Source organism: Phalacrocorax carbo, chromosome 15 (assembly GCF_963921805.1).
Source record: "Phalacrocorax carbo chromosome 15, bPhaCar2.1, whole genome shotgun sequence".
Taxonomy (NCBI): Eukaryota; Metazoa; Chordata; class Aves; order Suliformes; family Phalacrocoracidae; genus Phalacrocorax; species Phalacrocorax carbo.
Window position 1 is genome coordinate 8363675 of NC_087527.1, and position 18115 is coordinate 8381789.

At 49.5% G+C, this 18115-nt stretch overlaps 2 protein-coding genes and 1 long non-coding RNA gene across 3 annotated transcripts in view; 2 read left to right on the forward strand and 1 right to left on the reverse strand.

Moving 5' to 3' along the window:
* The first annotated feature begins 3304 nt into the window (after window positions 1-3304).
* On the forward strand, window positions 3305-7396 carry LOC135315775 (nucleolar and coiled-body phosphoprotein 1-like). The gene is made up of 2 exons (XM_064465972.1): window positions 3305-5441; window positions 7118-7396. The coding sequence occupies exons 1-2, from the start codon at window positions 4043-4045 to the stop codon at window positions 7192-7194; spliced, it is 1476 nt and encodes a 491-aa protein (XP_064322042.1). The 5' UTR covers window positions 3305-4042; the 3' UTR covers window positions 7195-7396.
* Window positions 7397-9746: 2350 nt separating this feature from the next.
* Window positions 9747-12231, reverse strand: LOC135315776 (uncharacterized). Its single transcript, XR_010375267.1, has 2 exons — window positions 12167-12231; window positions 9747-10302 (listed from the first exon to the last, which is right to left on the reverse strand). It is a non-coding gene; the product is annotated as an uncharacterized LOC135315776 (long non-coding RNA).
* Window positions 12232-12292: 61 nt separating this feature from the next.
* CORO1C (coronin 1C) overlaps window positions 12293-18115 on the forward strand; it is a 47174-nt gene continuing 41351 nt past the window's right edge. The window contains exon 1 of the mRNA XM_064465973.1: window positions 12293-12392. The gene's annotated coding sequence lies outside the window, so the exon portion shown is untranslated. The remainder of the gene's footprint in view (window positions 12393-18115) is intronic.

Sequence of the window (18115 nt, forward strand, 5' to 3'; positions counted from 1 at the left end):
GAGCTGGAACCAGCGTCAGATACTCCCCTGATCAAGGACAGAGACCCCGGGCTGAGTTGCCCCGGCACGGAGTGCTTGGCTTTGTGTCAAGGCCCTCTGAGAGTTGCCCAGACATGCTTACATGATGACATGCAAAAGAAAACAGTGGGAGCGAGTGTGCGTGTGTGTGTGTATGTGCAGCTTTTATGCCCTGGGGTTAACTCTCTCCAGTGCTGAGCCACAGCAGAGCTAGTGCTGAGCCGGGAGCCCCAGAGGCTCCCACATGCCAGAGCTCCGGTTTGGGGAGGCAACAGCTTTCGCACTGTAGTGTGCTTTCAAGGTCCTTGGGAGAGGGTCTGTCCCTTAGCCAATGCCATTTTGGGGTCAGATATTTGCTGTTAGCTCATTTAATTCACACTTCTCATGGCTGATTCACAAGACGATGCTCCCTGCTCATCTCAGCTTCCCAAAGATGGAGATCTTCCCACCGTAGCTGTTTGCAGGTTTGCATCTCAAGAGTTGCAATAAGAGGTTATGCGTTGCAGAGGCGCCACAAGACAGGACTGTGAAATCGTCGGAGGGTGCCCTGTGATTGCTGGTGAGTTTCTGTGTCTTTTTTTGTTCTTGTTATGATTGAAAGTTGGTTCTTTATGGAGCGGTTCTTGTTATGGCCGAATGTTACATCCTGTTGTGATGTTGCTATAGCAAAGCTAGGCAACATCTGGAGCAACACAAGTTCTCTCTGGCGACTGTCGCAGGGTTTATTTATAGCCTTGGTGGTGAAAGGAGATGCCTGAGTATGAAGCATCCGTGGGCAGATCATGGCGGGAGCAGCCTGGCACTGGGTGCACTCCTGGCTGGGACCTGGGGCGGTGGGAAGACGTGAGGTCCAGCCAGGCCCCTCGCCTCACCTGCCTGCTGGAGGAGTCCGCAAGGGGTACCAAGCAGTAATCGCAAAGGAGCAGATCTCCTCAAGGACCCTCTGACTCTGTTCTTTGCCTCTGATGGGAGGAGGATGGTTCCCTACCAGCATTTCCCAGTTTCACACTGGGGTTGGGTGACAGCAGGGGTAGTGAGCAGATGTTGTAATGGTGTTATTGGAGGAAAAGCTAAGGTTTGGCAAGTGAGTGAGGCTGTTTTTAGTGAACAAAGTAATGTACAGAGGCAACAGGAAGGACACAAAGGGCCACTGCTGCGCTTCAACACCAGCAGCCTACTGCAGCAAAGAGGAGAAGCTGCTGCTCCAGCCGTGGGTCTCCAGCTGCCTGCGGCCCTAGGATGATGCTACTCTATTTACACTGGGTCGTGGCTGGACAGCCGTGACGGCCTCTGAAGAGGTAGAAATGTAAATATTTTTCCAAACAGAAGTTGAGAGTTGGCACTGCCGATGTGAGATGAGCTGGTTCCTGCAATGGATGGAGGGGCAGGGGATGCGGGGCTGCAGCAGGCGCACGCTGAGCCACGCTGCCGGAGGGGCTTCCTCTCCGTCCAGCCAGTGCAAACGTGCTGCTGTTTTTGGAGCACCTGCAGTGGCAGGTCCTCTCTGTGCATGCATACACACGCATGCATTTTGTATTGATAGCAGCAGCTCTGCTGCTTCAGCCAGGGGAGCTGCTCGGCTGGGGAGCAGCTGATGAGCTGGTTGGGTTTGCTCCAGCTTCAGCCCTTGCCCTGGGCGTTGCATATTCCCTAAAAGTCTCTTCCTCTCTGGTTTGAAGGATGGGGCAGGGGCGATGTTGCTGCAACTGCCATTTCCTTTTATGCAGAGAGTTCAGGAGCAGAAACCGCGTTGCTCCTGTGTCAGAATTTCCCAAGTGTTTAATAAGCAGCTTGCAGGAAAGCGGTGCAAAATGCTACAGAGCAGGGCAGGGCAAACCCAAGTCCAAGGACCCAGCTGGGCAGCTTCCACACCAGCCCGGGGCTCTACAATCCCCACACAGCGAGGGCAAGCCAAAAAAACCCAACATGGTGTCTCTAAACCATGACGGTTTGTGAGAAACCCAAAACATGTTTGACTTTGGCATGGGGGGGTCAGGGCATTGGCTCAAGTGGAAGAACCCCGAATTATTGATCAAGTCATTGTGCCAACGTCAACCATGCCTGACTCTGGCAAGTTTATCCTGTGAAGAGGTGACTTGGCTTTAAAATTCGTCACTTACGCAACTGTCAGCAAATCTTGCTGCAGCATTTTACTACCTGGTGGGATCGGTGCTGCGAGGTCCTGCCACTGCTGGCGTCAGCAGGGAGCCTCGCCTGCTCCTGGCACAGCTCGGGAGCCCGGCCACCGGCCCCGGTCCTGCTGGGAAGTGGTTGTGTTTGTTTTGGGAAGCCTCAGCAGGGATTTAAAACTTCCAGTTGTAACAAATGGTGTTTTGTCTTGCTGCAGAGCAGCTCTTCAACATGCATTGATAAAAAGCTGTCCCTGCAAGGGGGCCTGGCTGATGAGGGCTGGGATAACCATCATCCCTCGCTCCTTCCCCTTGACGGTGGCCAGCGCTCGCTCCTGAGCCAGCTCCCAGAGCAGGGGATGAGGTGGTGGCATCATGGCAGACTGTGGTCCCGGTGTAACCCACAGAGCCTGTGTGGGTGCGTCAGCTGTGCTCAGAGGGCTGCTGCGGTCCCTGGGGGCTCTGGATGTGGCCCCGGCAGGATTTTCCAGCCCCACTGAGTGTCAGCAGGATGCCTTTAGCCAGGGGCCATGAACAGGTCGCTGGGGGCAGTTTGCAAACTCTTCAAGCTGACATTGTGGTAACTCAGCCCCTGCTGGGAAGCAGCTCCCGGCTCACAGCCCCGGCACCGCGGAGGTGCTGGCACAAGCTGCGCCACTGCCTGCGTCTCTTTAGGAACCATCTAGGTGTTTTCCTGCATCCCTCCTCAGGATGCCTTCCCGGGTTGGGATCAGGCAGCCGGCACCTCGTGCACCATAAAAGGCAAAGCACTGGGCAAGAGCTGCTGGGGTGGGAGCCGTGGCGGCCGCCGTGGCTCGCTGCAATGCCAGGCATCCCAGCTGTGTATAAACGGATTAGAGCCCTCCAGCCCTGCTGCTCCCCCTCCTTCCAGAGAGTTTACAGGAGCCCGTTCGTCAGAAGGAATATCTGAAGGGAGGAACTTTCTGCTCAGAGGCTTGTTTAGACAAATGCCCAGAGTCTTAGTAGGGATTTTTGATAAGTTATGTTTTGGAGTCTCCTAAGGGAAACTTGTTTCTGAGGCTGCTGTGGGGCTTCTCTGTTTATCTCGAGTAGTCTTTTTTATGTCACAGCAATTCCCTTAGAAATAACATATTCCCACAGATCATTCCAGCCGATCCATCTCTGCCCTGCGTGCTCTGTGCAGGCAGTATCTCTCCCTGAAACACTGGGACGCAGACCAAGGCTGTGCGCTGCTTCCAAGGAAGGAGCGCTGGGGGAGACACTGCGTCCGTCGGGCGCAGGGCAGGGAGGCAGGGAAGAGTGCCAGGGACACGGATGCGGGTTTCCAAGCTCTCCGTGAAACCCACGGAGGAGCTGACGGAGGTGATCTTGCCCAGACGAGCTGCAGCAGATCACCTGGCAGTAAATCACTCTGGAAGCAGCGATATCGGAGGGAAGCCAGGGAGGATTCCTGCACGGGACCATAGGGAGTTACTGCTGCAGCAGGTTGGGGAAAAGAGGAAAGTCCCTGAAGAAAGATGCCGATGGGCAGCAAGTCCTGCCTGTAAAGTGCTACAGACCAGGAAATTAGAAGCTGGGGGGTGCTTTTACAGTTATGTGGGGTATATTTGGGTAGGAACCAGCATAGCATCAACTCTGACAGCTGTTGGGTTAGGAGAGAGCCTCCTGCCCTGCCGCAGAGGATGGGCTCCATCATGCCAACTTGCATTTTCATCTCTGCTGGCCATGAGGCTAAAAAATGCCAATTCACATGACCCAGGCACGGAGGCTTCCAAGCTGCCTCCGTCTCTCCCAGTAGCAGAGGAAGGAGAAGGCGGTGCTGAAAGTCTGCCGAGACCCAAGGTGGGAAGAAATCTTGGCTGGCCAGTTTTAAAGCATTTGGACCAGGATTTACAGTGACTGAGCTCCCAGCCATGGAAGCCTCCACCTGGCAGTACTATGGATATTTACAGGATGACACAAGTAAGGCGAGGGGGAGAGACTGCACTACCTCCCGGGGAGCCTCCTCAGGGATGGGCAAGGATTATACTCTGCCGCAACTTGGCCAGGAGGGCCTGGGGCACACGCTGGAGAGCGGGGACCTTCCTGGCCCGGGGAGCGACACGCAAGCCCCTGCCAAGAAGTCAGAGATGAGGCGCAGCGGGCAGAGAGGGCAGCGGGGACTGGCAGGGGACACGTGCTCGGAAGACCACCCCATGTTGAAAGGGTGCAGGAGAGGGGAGGAGGGAGAAGCCCCTCCGAAGGTGTATGAAATGGAGGTTGGGCACAGGCAAGCGGGCACAAGCAGGACGGTGAAGCCGGTGGTGTACAGGTTGGAGGAGAGTGAGTACAGGCGCCTGATCGAAGAGGCAGAAGCAGAACCTGAGGAGGAATGGGAAGCAACAGAGCACAAGGTACCTGTGATTCAGGAGGGCTACCCAGGGGATGGGAAGGTGGCAAGTCCGAGCCTAAACAGGCTCAACACTTTCCAAGGAGTCCTGAGGAGGCAGATAAGCCGTTCAGACTCAGAAAGCAGTGCAGAGAACAGGCAAGTGAATAAACTGACCCTGAACTCTCCCTCGGAGGGCAACAAGCCGACTGTCCCCATCAGGTCAGACAGCTTTGAGCGAAACGCCATGCTTATGGATTACATTTTGCAAAGCAAACAGGAGGCAACATCACCTGTTTCCTACGTCCCCAGAGAAAGCAGCAAGGCAGCTGAAAGCTTCAGGCAGGCGGTGAGCTTCGCCCCCCAGCCTGACGGCCCTCCGGACCTTTGCCAGAACGGCCAGACCAGCGAGGAGGATCCGGCCAGGAAGCCCGAGCCAGACAAGCAGGTAGTGAACAGCCTCAAGAGAATGGTCTCTGCAGTTGCAAATTATGCTTCGGTGGCTAAAGACACTGAAAAGCTTTTGAGACAGAGCAGCAGCCAGCTTCTTGAGAGCAGGGAACAGCTCGGAGGTGAAGCAGATGCAGGGATACTCCAGTCATACAGCCAGAAGAAAACCCCACCGGCCCCTCCTGTCCGGTCCCACAGCAAAGAGAGCCTGGCTTTGAGTATGAGCAAGACTGTGGCAATGACGGAGGCGCTGCTGGAGCCCCGCAGCGATGCAGCGAAGCCTGCCAAGGAGCAGGGGGCAGCTGCAGGCACGGAACAGCTAACTGGAGGCAGGACTGCAGGAGGAGGGGGCTCAGAGGAGCCGGAGCGGAAGGGGAGGAAGAGTCAGGAGGATGAGAAAGTGCTTAAAGTTGCCGACGCAAAGAGAACCTTCGAAAAGCCCAAGCCGGCAGAGGCGAAGGCAGCGACGCCACCGCCCAGCGCTGCCAGGAAAGGTGAGTCGCGACGGCGGCTCTGCCACCGGCAGGCTGGCAGCCCCCCGCTCTGCCCCGCGGTGCCGTGGGGCCAGGGTGGATCCCGAGCAGCTGCAGCTGAGGGTTGGGTGGGGAGGGGAGGTGGGGACACGGTGGCCGTGAGGCTTTTCAGAAAATACCTGCCTCATCCCAGCCGAGCAACAGAAGGGATGCGCTTGGGGCACATTTAGCGATCTATGGTCGTAACGAGGCAGGCCAAAAATCAGGCATTGATTCAAGTCTACGAGCAGCCCGGTAAAAGTACTTCTTGCAGTGAAACTGTTTTGTGAGAAAGGGATTTTTAAGACTCTCCTGTATATAAATAAGTATAATATCCAGTACTCCCATACTGCTTTTCATGAACAGATATAGTGCAGAAGCTCCCATATGATACTTTCTCTCACTGTCATGTGTGCTTATTTGCCTCTGTCTCTAGGCATTGGGTGAGCCAATATAGTTTTATTTACTTGTGGCATAGAAAGGAGGTGTTATTTTCCATAGGTTCTTTTTCTCCTGCACTGTGACTTAACTGAATAAGGCTTTCAGGAGAATGACATCAACCTGAAAACCCTTTCACTGAAAAACTATGGATAAAGGAACTTTGTTGACATTTTACTGGTAAAACAGCAGTTATGTGCAAATAGGGAGAAATCAGAAATGCGCATTTGTCTGAGAGTTTGGATCCTGTAAGGACATATCAGACCCATGCTGGCTAACTTACATCTTCTCTTTATTGACCATCTGCAATTGTGGATTTCCTTATAAGGGAAAATAAATGTTTTAAGGCATGGGAAATCTATGCTAGCTTTGAATTGAATAGCATGTTTATTTAAAAAATAGGTGTGATTATCCCACGGTGCTTAGTACATTGTACTGTCAAATACTCTCATTCACAGAAGTCGCGAAACCAAGTCAGAATATAAACACTGCCAGAGTTTGTGTGTGTATCAGTGAAAACAAAAGGCCTACAGCAATGAAAAACAGATCCTATCCTCTCAGGAAGCATCTGAAGACATATTATCATTCTCATAATGTAAAGAAACAGGGCTGTGAACTATTTGTCACTGCAAACTATCTGCCACCTGACAGACTTAGGCTCTGTGCATGAAGCGGTGCTAGTACTGGTATTATCGGGGTGTCTGGATCTACACAGCCTCTCCATTCCTCCTCGAGTGGGAGATTTGTCTGATTAAATGGTACAGCTGATACGGCGTGTTTTCATCAGCCAGAGCAGACGGAGGGATGTTTTCATCAGCAATGAGGCATGCATCCTTTGCGGGGAATAAAAGGAGCAGGTTGATGCAATAAGTGATCTTACAGAGGAAGGGGGTTAGAAGGGACTACAAGAAATCATGCTCCATCCCTAAGGCAATACTGGCGACAGCTAAATCACTCCTGACAGATGTTTACCTACTTGTTCTTCAGAAGAAATAGGGAGGGAGGGTCAAGACAATCTATTTCAGTGCTGTACTGTGAAACACTGCAGTAAAGAGGAGTAGGAATAGCTTCTCGTTTTGCTACATCTGTGACATAGTCTGGTTTTTAAATCCGTTTCTGAACGTGTATCTTCCCAAATCTCGTACTGCCTAACTGAACGCGAACATCTCACTTATTTTTACCATTATATGACTCCTTTCTTATACATCTGATTTTTCCAGCACCTTTGGTCCAACTTGATCCTAGACAGCAGGGAAACAGAACAAGATGGCAAAAGGATTCAAAACTGGTTGAATAATGAGGACAAGACTAGGACATGTGATAAGTGTAACATGGAGTGCTACAGGAATCACAGTGCCAAGCCCCACATTACTGCTCACTGCTCAAAGCCCCTGCTCATTACGTGGTGCCTGGCTGCTTTTTTTCCTGCTATTCAGAATGATAGGAAGTGTCAGTCCCAGGATATTCATGTTGTAAATAAAATATAGCTTTTTTTTTTTGTTGTTCTGCTTTTTTGTCTCTCTCTTCCTAGTTAATCATCTGGTGTAGTGGAGATAGATAGCAACAAAGAAAATCCCATCTGTTGCAACTAACTGCTTAATTTTTATTTGCTGTCCCAACATTTTAGTTAGGTATTGGGACCGTTGGGACCACCTCCCCTTTATTGCCAAAATGAGAAAAGAGAAAGAAAAATATATTTCACAGTCCTGTACATTGATGGAGAAGAAAAATACATGAGGAAATAGACTAGCTGAAAATTAATTTAGAGATTTCCTTTCATTGTAAAAACCGTGGGCAGCACACATTTCTACGCCCTTCCCATAGACGAGTTGGTAGGGATGTGTGTGACGTGTATTGCTGCATACAACATGCATAAGAGTGCGTATATGTAGTAATAAATGTGCTTTATGAAATGTATTTTAAATCATTAATAACAATAGCATAAATTATTAATACACATCCTGACCTAATGTTCACTTATTATCACTTATCAGTCTCCAGCATCTTCCATCCATGCCAGGCAGCACACAAACAGCGCCAGTGCAAGTGCACCCTCACCACAGCGGCTTTTCACCACCGTTTGGGGAGGGGGCTTGCGACCTGACCCCAGTTTACTGGGTCGGGAAGTAGCGCAGGGACTTGATCGATTTCACACAGAAAGGAGGGGTGGATCTGGGAATAAAAACTAAGGGGCTGCTGACTCCTCACCCGCTGCTTTAATTCACATATTCCTCCTTCCTCCTTGGCCACATGCTCTGATACACTCTCATATGCTTCTCCCTTCCTGGCTGTTATTTAAAAAATCTGATTGAACATATTGCTCTCCTTATCTTCATTCCATAATTCTACAGCTCCCCTTTCTGGCCACGGATTGAATAAGGCCAAACCAAACGGATTTTGCGCTCTCTCTCTCCAGACACTTTGCTGGATCTGGGGAACAGCTCAGCACAGGGCAACGCTTCCCTAGGAAGAACACGTAATCCGGTCCAAGAGACAGAATTGACTAGCCATAATCAAGAGCTGTTACGGGGTGCCTGCTGGTACAATTTTGTCTGGGCAGCTGCTCAACATTGATGATCATTGAAATGTCCCTTAAAAGCCAGGCTTGTAAGCAGTTTAATAAAGCTCCCTTTGCCACTCGATATGTGCCCGATGGACATTGAGAAAACAAGGCAGAAAGAGTAAATCTAATGCTATGGCCACGCACAGAAAATAGTTTGGGTACTTCTATTTCATTGCAATCAGTTCAGATTTCCCTGCATAAAAAACCCCACTGCATTCCAGTAATATTATGTGAAACGTAAGATTGCATCACCAATTTCAACAGGAGCAGCTCTTCCCAACGTTGCTGAATCTGGCCTCACACATCTAAATCATGAGGGCCATAGAAGAAGAGATATAAAAATAAGCAACTTTCAGGTGGTTCTTCCTGTAAAGTCATTTAAATATAATAATAAATCAAAAGGCTTCAAGTCATAAATAAATAGTTCTTCATAAATTGTGTAACTTGGATAGCTGCAAACCCAAGGTCCGAAACACCAGAACTAATATGTCACGTCCAGCATATTTTGTGTTAAGCTGCAAAATAACAGGACTTTTACTTGCTGATCTCTCTAAACCCATAAGCCGTTTTCCTTCATTCAGAATACAATTAGCAATGAGGATTTAAGCAAATTGAAATGTTTGAGACAAACTTATCCCTCAAGTGACGTCACTGGTTCTGAACGACAGGGTTGTCATCCATCTCAGATTGCTCACAGACTCCAAGCCAAATTGCTTAGTATCAGCTGAAGGCCAAAGAAGCCATCAAAGTTTCTCGCAGAAAGAGGTGCCTCAGGTGTTTGTGTCTTTCTTTACCTTTTCTAAGTAATAACACGGCACTGGCAATGACGGCTGTGGGGCACACCGGCTGCGTTACTTATAAGGCGTGTCAAGATCATCACAGGAATAAACCAGTGTGATTTATTGCAGCGGTGGAATTGATGCATATTTGCAAGCAAGCTAAATTTAGCTGCTGACATAAGTTTCAGAGGTGGAGTCTGTAGACACGGTGCTGTTTCCGTATAAAGGCTGTGAGATAGACTGCAATCGTGCATCGATGTATTAGAGCGTAAAATATGTGGGATGGATAAAACTAGAGACATGCATTTTTTAATAAATTCTGATTCTTTTCTGCAAAATTTAATAATCAGGCGTGTTGGTACTGATCAAATAGAAGGACAAATTTTGTTGCATGGTTCCTTGTAGCTGCAAGAATTTGGTAACAGGATATTTTTATTTCCAAAAATTAGAATTTGTGACATATTTTGACAAGCTATTAGGCTTACATCACTCTGGCTATAACTTAAGTACTGTTTGTTAGAATGATTTTATTCAGCTGAAGGGATGCAGATTACTGCTTACAGTGGAACCAAAAAGCACGTGTAAAACCTTAGCCCTTCCTCCTGTTGTTGAAGACTTCAGCCTGAAATTCATATCATTCCTTCATCGCCTTGTACGGTGAGCTGTTGCGGTCTAAATGGCTCATTAGTCCAGGTCAGGATCTGAGTGATCTTTGGAGCACTTCCATCCAAACGTTTAAGGAAGTGCTAGCGAAAATTCAAGAGGTATCATTTCCTTCTGAGTCCACTCGCAGTGACCCTTCCAACAACACCTCCAGCAAGCTGTGCTGCAGGAGTACCCATTGCTGCAGCGACAACGTGAACCAGGAACCAACCGTTCAGGTGACAGTTAGAGAGGATTAGGTTTTGATCAGATTTCTCAGGACAAATTTCACTTTGTGTTCTTTGTGCATCGCTCTTTTTTAGATAGATGCCAAAAACCTTCCTTGGTTTCTCTTCCAAGCTGTTGGGTAGTGCTGGGTACTGCTGCCTTTGCTGTTTGTCAGTCCAGGGTAAAGCATCACCTGGTATGTGATTAAAATATCATTTCAAGCTTCCCCACAGTTTTGATCTAGAAGGAGCTATACATATGTACATATTTAAGTACATATTGATATGCTTGTATCAACAGTTTTTTATAAAGTTTTAAGCCACATGCACAGGTTCGAGACTCCTAATAATTTAATGGCCGTGGGACTGGCAGTCAAGACACTCAGCTCTATCACTGACTCATTGTGTGACCTTCAGCAAGTCACGTACCTACGTGGAAAATATGAATCACAATCTAAACCCACTAAACTACAGATTACCTGCAAGTTTGCTCCAAGGCTGCCAAACTGCTTTTGTTTTCTTCTTTTTTAGCTTTAAAGAGTTTGTTTGAGGGAGGAGGGTGGAGAACAAGTGTGCTGGGCTGGCTTTCAGAAGGAAGGTATTAATTTCACGGTAATTGGTGCTGCGGGCAGTGCGTGGCAGGGATGCAGGCTTGCAACTCTAATCTTTGGGTGCATAATTTTTTTTATCAAGGTGTTGCTCAGTACGTAAGAGACTTTCCTGCTTATTGAATCAGTGGTTAAACTAGTGCCAAATGTTGGGTAACATTTGTTTGTTTAATTTGTAGCTACCGTGGCATCTGAAGTTTCTATCAGCTGTAATCAGTCAGACCAGCAAGACCGTGACAAATGTATCTGAGAGGCTTTCTGCATGTTTTAACACCCAGCTACCACCTAATAGGGGGTAGCTCACAGTCCCATCACAGTTTCATGGGGGAGGAGGAGGGTTCTTTCACACGTATTTCTCCAAATTCTGAGGATTATAAGGGGAATTGCAGGTGCGTTGCTCCCCTGAAAAATTAGGCCCCTTAAGCACCTAACCACATGCAAACGAATTCGCAGATATTGGCCAAAGCGTATAAGGAAGCTAGACGAGCTTTTGGTTTTGGCCATGTATGGTAAACAGCGTGCAGCAGGGGCCCTGATCTAGCACCATCCACCCGCTCCTCAAGTTCCCCGGCGGAACAGAAACACGCAGGCTTTGAGAGCGGCATCACCCTGCGTGCCTCGGGGTGTTTGCCACACGGGTACTCGCCTTCCCACTGCGTGCTGTAGTAACAGTCAGCCTCTTTCATCGAACAGCAGATACAAAAAACCCCCTTCACAACCGTGTAAGCCAGCATCCCCAGAAGTGGCTTTACTCCTAGCACCACGGGGGGAATCTTCCGTTTCAAGCCACGGGCCTGGGTTTCGCATTCAAGTGTGATTTTTAGCAGGGGCTTAAGCTCTCCTTTTGTCCCCGCCTTGCTGGAAGTGCCGTTTTCCAGCGCAGCTACAGGCCCCAGCAAGTCGGCACGACAGAACGAGGCGGCGCGGTGGTTTTTCTCCCAGCACCGCCGGCTCTCCTCGGCGTCGCGTTTCTCGACAGCCGGCTCCGGCTGCGCCCAGCTTGGCGGGGGGCTCACGGGGAGCCGCATCCGCGGGGTCGTGCTTCACTCACCGCGTCAGCGCTCGCGGTTTTTGGCTTTGTTGCCACAGTGCCCCAAACCCCCCCCCCCGTCCTTTTGGCAGCGCGTCCCCCCTCGCTGGCACCCTGGGTATCTAAAGCAGAGGACCGCCAGTGCCACCCCGGCAGGCAGCCGCAGCCGGGCCTGTGAGGGGAGAGGCCAGAGGCAGGCTGGGGAGCAGTGGGGGGCCACCGGCTGGGCAAGGGGCTAAGCGCCTGAGGGGAGCCGGGCTGCCGGGTGCCCGCCGGGGCGGTGAAGGGGCGCGAGGACCCCTCGGGCAGAGACTCGCCCCGACCCCGCTGAGGGGCGGCTGAGGGGCCGCCCCGCCCGCACTGGGTAGCGAGAGCGCGCGACCACGACCGCCGCCATTGGCTAGGAGGGCCGCCACTCACCTCGCCGCCTCTGCCGAGCGAGGCGGGCCGGGAACTCGCGGCTGCAGGCGGTGCCCGTGCCGAGGGGGCGTGGCCCGCGGCGGGCGGCGGGCGGGGCCTCGCGCGGCGCTGCCCGCCCCCGCCCCGCGGCGGTCAGTCGGGCGGCGGCGGCGGCGGCAGTGGCAGGAGGTGGAGGCGGCTCCGCCGGGGCTGAGGAGCGGACGCGAGGAGGCGGCTCGGGATCGCGGTGCGCGGCTGCGGGGCCGTGAGGGCGGGGAAGTGGGGAGCGGGGAGGTCAGCGGGACGGCGCCCCGCGTGGGCGGCCGGTGGCAGCTGGCGGGGCGGGAGGGAGGGAGGGCGGCCGGCGGCCCGCCGCGGGGAGGCGGCCGGTGCCCGCGGGAGGGCGGCGGCGGGGCCGGGCAGGGCGGGCGGGGGTCCGGGCGGGCTCTTCCTGCGCGGGGCCGGCCGATGCCGCCGAGCCCTTCCTGAGGCGGTGGCCGCTGTCAGCGCCCGGGCCTGCGGGGGAAAGCGCCCTCCCCACGCCGGAGGTTGGGCGCCGCGCTCAGCTCGGGGCTTCTCCCCCGCTCTCCTCCTTATTAGGTAGCGGAGCGGCTCGGGGTCGCCGCGGGTTCCGGCGGCCGCCCGGGGCTCGCAGGTTGCCGGCAGGGCTTGCCCGAGGCGGGCGGCCCCGCCGCCGGGGCCGGGCTCTCCCGCCGCCGCCGCCCGGGCCGCCCCTGCCCGCCGCACACCTGGTGCCCGCTGCCAGCCCCGGCCGCTTCGCCGCGGAGAGGACGGCGCTTTTCTTTTGTTCAGGAGGGTTTTTTTTTTCCTTTTTTTGTTCCCCCCCACGGCGATGCAGCAGCTCGCCGGCAGCGGCGGGTGTGCGTGTCGCCCCCGGAGCGCCGCGTCCCCGCTGCCACCCTGTGAGGCTTCAGAGGACAAAAGATGACTGGAGGGTTTAGTTTTGGGGTTTGTTTTTTCTTTACACCAGTCTTAGCCGGGTATGTGTCACGCCGTTATTAATGGCTCTTCCGAGGCTGTGTCAGGAGATGTGTAAAGTCCTGGGCTGTACGACACGCTCCTGGTGTTTGTTTTTCTACGCAGAAAACCACGTTGTTTTAATAGCGATATGTCAAAGGGCAGAATGTAAAGGTTAGTTCTTATCTGTGCTTTGTGACATTGGCAGCCTCTCCGCTCACAGGACGTGGAAAGGTGTCCGATGTGCAACCGCACGAACGTTCAGCTGTAGTACCCCGGTCTAGACAATGTGATGCTGTGACCGCACAGGAGACAGGTCTAAAAGAAAAAAAAATAAAAAAAGGACTGAAAGCTGACTGGAAACAAAAGTAAAACTGATTGATGCAGTTTTATTGTTAAAGATAAGGGATATGCATTAGTGTTGTGGGGTTTTTTAATAGCTGTAGTTTCAGGCCTGTACGTGTGTGTTTGAGCACGTCTGTTCAGCCTATTCACGCAGATGTGCGTGTGCATTAGTATAAGCAAGACCGAGGATGTTGGCAAAATGAAAGAGTGACATTTTGAATATATTAAGCAGTGGCTGGCTTTTTCAGTTTGCTGATACCGATTCGGGTTTAATTTTAGGCTGGGCTGTATCCAAATTACCTGACACTACCCTCTCTCATGGTGTGCCTCTCTAAGCACACGCAGGAGAGAAGCTCTGTGCCTGCTGAGTGTGTGGGAAAATGGTGTGAACTGGCACAGTCCATCCTGTAAGAAGCCTGTTCACATGTGCTGAATGTGCGATGGCTGGAGAAAACAGTGGGTATCTTGTGCGTGAGGCAGGAGAGCATATATTCGATTTTCATTTGAATAACAAGCATTGAATCATCTTTTCTGCTCAAGGGGAAAAACAGATGGCTATGCACTCACCAAGAGGTTTTATTGCAGCTAATATTTGTGTTCGCTAAAGAATGTGTACACAAAGGTAGAAGATCAAATACTGTTGTGATAAAGTCAGTGCATGTTTATTTTGTGTATATATGTTTTCAGTATTTTCGGTAGCCATAGTAAGACCTGACACACTCGGGTACATGTCAGGGAGCATTTGCTTTGTGTTTGTTTTAATATAGCACTTCATAATAGTAATTTTTCAATGGTCACTTGTAGCCTTTTATACAGATTGCTTTAATCAGCATTTGTGTGTTTCTCTTTATGTTCTCTGTTGGCATTACTCTATCTTCTAGTGAGCTGCCTTTTCAAACATCATTGGATTTTTTCAAGTTAAATCTTCATGCTTATTGCATCTGTCACTTCTGGGATTCACTCCAAGCAAAAGGCAGAGATTCAGTTTAATGGCAATGAGAAGGAATGCACAGAAGGGTAAAATATCAGCTTTCCTGAGTGATACAGCAAAGGACGCTGAGAGACCTGCCCTCAGTAACTGCTCCATGCATCATGTTCAAGTTTAATATTAGACTTTAATGACGGCTTCATAAAATGGCTCATTAATACACAACATTGCATTCTGATCATAAGAGAATTTATGTTATTGGTTTTCATTTGATTATCGGTTCCGAGGAGTATGACTTGGATGCCAGCTTCCTATTTTGAAGACATGAGCAAAACACTTCCTGGCCTGAGTGTGCGGCTTGGTGAGGTCATCAGCGCACCACTCCCAGGGCTAGGAATGTCCTTTTAGGCAACTCACAGGCACATTTTCACTTGACTTTTAAAGTATGGGTTTGTTTATTTTTGAGTTTGTTTTACTGAGGCCTCTGTGACAATCTCAGTCCTTCTCAAAGGATGTGTTGGAACAGAAACTCACTGAGGATTTGAAGTGCCCCAGTTTAAGCATTTACAGGGCATATGAACAAGAATTAAAAGTCTGTGCTCTCTTCTAGCTCTTTCCCTGTAGTCTCCCCACCTAATATTTTTGGTCTGCTTGTATTTGGGTTGTTAACTCTGAAATTAGTCTGATGAGAAACTGCTTACAGCTTCAGTTTACAGTCACTGTGGTTATGTAGCTACATGCGAAAAGTCAGATCGTTGGTGGCTTTAGGCTGACAGGATGTGAACTGATATCTTTTTGTCCCAAGATGCACAAATGCTGGTGGTGGTGGCATTGCTGGGGCAAACACCAAGTCACAACTAGGGCGAAAAGGTTTAGGTTAGCTGAAGTGACTCAGGGAAGCTAGCAGTGAAAGTTGCTTATTCCAGATGCATTGAATATACTGGTGTAGTTGGGAATCGGTTACTGGGCCTTTCCTTTTTATTTGCCAATAGGATTGCTTTGTTCTATTTCTCCTCATGTGAGTAACAATACTAAAAATGGATTATTTGTTTCTTTCTGAGGTTACAGTTGTTCAGTACATGATTTTGTATGTGTTTTTAGATGACAGTGTTAGGCACATAAAATACCAGGGTGACACTAGAATTACTCAGCTTCTCGGCGTAGCAGTGCCGAGCCGAGGTCCCGCCGGCAGGTCTGCCTTTGCACTGGAGAGCCCTCTGATGCACAGTCAGGTGCTGATGGTCCTCAGAGGAGGAAACTGTCTGGAGAGGTTCCTAATGGAATATACCAACAATTAGTTGTATCTGTCCCTGTATGGGTTGGTGTAGTGAATACAAATCTGATAGAATTAATGGCTGGATGTGGAGGTAACGATGTTGCTATAAAGTAGAAGGTGACTGTTGGGTGGATAGATGGTTTTACTTTACACCCCTCCCATGCAGTTCTTCATGCCAGTAAGACAGATGCCATCTCTTTACAGCAGACATCTTTGTAACGAGCCACAAAGTGGTCTTGAAATGGTGTGATGGAGTACCATAAAAGCTTTAAAGTGTGGCTCTGTAGGTCAGGAGCTATCAAGGAACTTGACACAGAAATAATGAAAATGGTATCTGCTACCACCTCCTATGGGGAAAAATAAAACACCCCAACCCATGTCCCATGTTGTTCTTTCGAAGGCTTCCAGCCTGCTGGTACTCTCATGGTGCTTGTTGATAGAAGAGGTCCCCTTGGTTTAGACAAAGTAAAACGTGAGCTCTTTGACCATTTTTCCTCTTTGCTTTTCTTCTTTGTTAATGAGTTAGATACCAAGATAGAATCACCCGCATTGGAGAAAGGACAGTAGCATTTCTTCAACGTTATCACTTTGCTACTTCAACGTTATCTGATTTGTCTTACCCCAATTTTGTTGATGATAACAATAAATGATACATAATATGCTTTTTGCTATGAGCATGTAATGACTTCTGAAGTCTGGCTCTCGGTGGGAGAAGCTGGATGTGGTGGGATTGGTTTTAGTGCCTCTGACACTGAGCTGGGCCTCTCAATCCATCATAATTAGGTTTTCCTTTTTTTCCCTTTTAATAATTTAATTTGAAAAAGCAGTGGAGGTAAAATTAAAACAGTGGTGGGATCCGACCTAAAGTGATTAAGATTCAGCCTGATGCAGTCAGGTGTGCTGAGATGAGCTCGCAGCTTTCGTCTGGAGTGTTGCTGAGCTGTGCCTAAGGCCAAGTTAAACTGCGATCCTATAGGAAGGATCATGGTTTCCCATGGCTCTCCAAATCTTGGTCGGCCGTAGCATCTTTGTATGTAATCTATGTATGTACAAGCATATATGTGATCCATGTACAGTTCTTCTTATCTGAATATTAAGGCAACCATTTCTGCAGTCTTATCAAATATGCCTGAGCAGGATTTCATAAAACTAGATGGGGATGGTGTGCCTAAAACTACACCTTGTTTGCATCTGTCTGTGCACCTAGCCAGTACGTTTCACCTGTGGTTCCTGGTATAAGCAGTCCCTGGAAAATGGACTTCAAATCACTCTGGTGGGAGTATTTAGAAATGTGGGAACTCCCCCTCCCTTCCCCCTCCATCCCCCTAGTTCTGCATATAGTTGCCATAGAGACTGTTCTGGAGTCCTTGAAAATCCATTGTTTATCTCACATAAATGTATAAACCTGCTGTATTGAAACACCACATTTTGAAGCAACCTGTTCCTGTGCAAATCTGATAGGGACGTGACATCCTACAGTGTTGCAGATTTGGATATTGGACATGCGTCAGGCTCAATCAGACAAACTGATAATGGGTATAATTAGCACCACCAGGGATTAGCAGGCAATAACAAATTCAAGCCGTAGTAAGCACTCTGTCCCTTGGGAGCTGGGCAAACTGGCAGTGCTGGGCGGATGATCACTTGATATGGAAGATAGTCATCAGAAAAGGCTCGATGGTGAGGCCCTCAGCTCAGTGCCAGTGTTACCTTATGAAATTGCCTTTTTTTTTTTCTTTCTCCCCCTTTAAACACTTAAAAACTTCATGGTGTGTTAGTTTGTGCTGGACTCTTGAACACTGATGGACTTGAGGTGTATATTTGGCATTCGCTTGGCATTTTTCATCATACAGTAGCCAGTCAGTGTTAGTTTTCTTGCAGTTACCCGTGTGAAACAGATTGATCTCCTTGTTTCCAAATTGGAAATGTGAGGTTAAGCATTTTGCTCAGGGTCTTGCAGGTACTAGGCTGGGAATACTTGTAGCGTATACTACTAAGTGTACTTGTTGTTTTACTGATGGTTTATATTTGCACCAGCACACATGGTGGGATGTGTGTGTAAAAAAGGCCGTTCTTGCACTTAGCTTTTCAACTGTTAATTTTTTACTGCAGTACTTCTATTAATTATACTGTATGTTGGAGGTTGGAGTAAATAGGCACAAAGCTGTCTTGTTCAGAGCAGGAGGTGGGTTAAATTTTCTGGAGTTTTCAGTGAATTTTTTTAAGGTTTATTTTCATTTTTGGATCTGCTGAGATCGGTTTGCAAGGCAGGAAAATATCCTGAGCCAGCTTAGACAAATTCAAGTTGCCAGACGTACTTCAGCAATATATACTTCTGCTTTAGTACAGCCTGAAGTGTAGGCGCAAAACACTTCTAGCTGGGTGTCATTGTGCCTTCCAGCATATTTTTCCTGGCCATTGCTGCTTTCTGGATCGATCTCTT

Excerpts from the sequence above, each read along its gene's own strand:
- LOC135315775 (XM_064465972.1), top strand. The coding sequence starts at position 4,043 with ATGGAAGCCTCCACCTGGCAGTACTATGGATATTTACAGGATGACACA. Across the intron at positions 5,442-7,117 it reads GCCCAGCGCTGCCAGGAAAG|CACCTTTGGTCCAACTTGAT; the intron begins GTGAGTCGCGAC and ends TGATTTTTCCAG.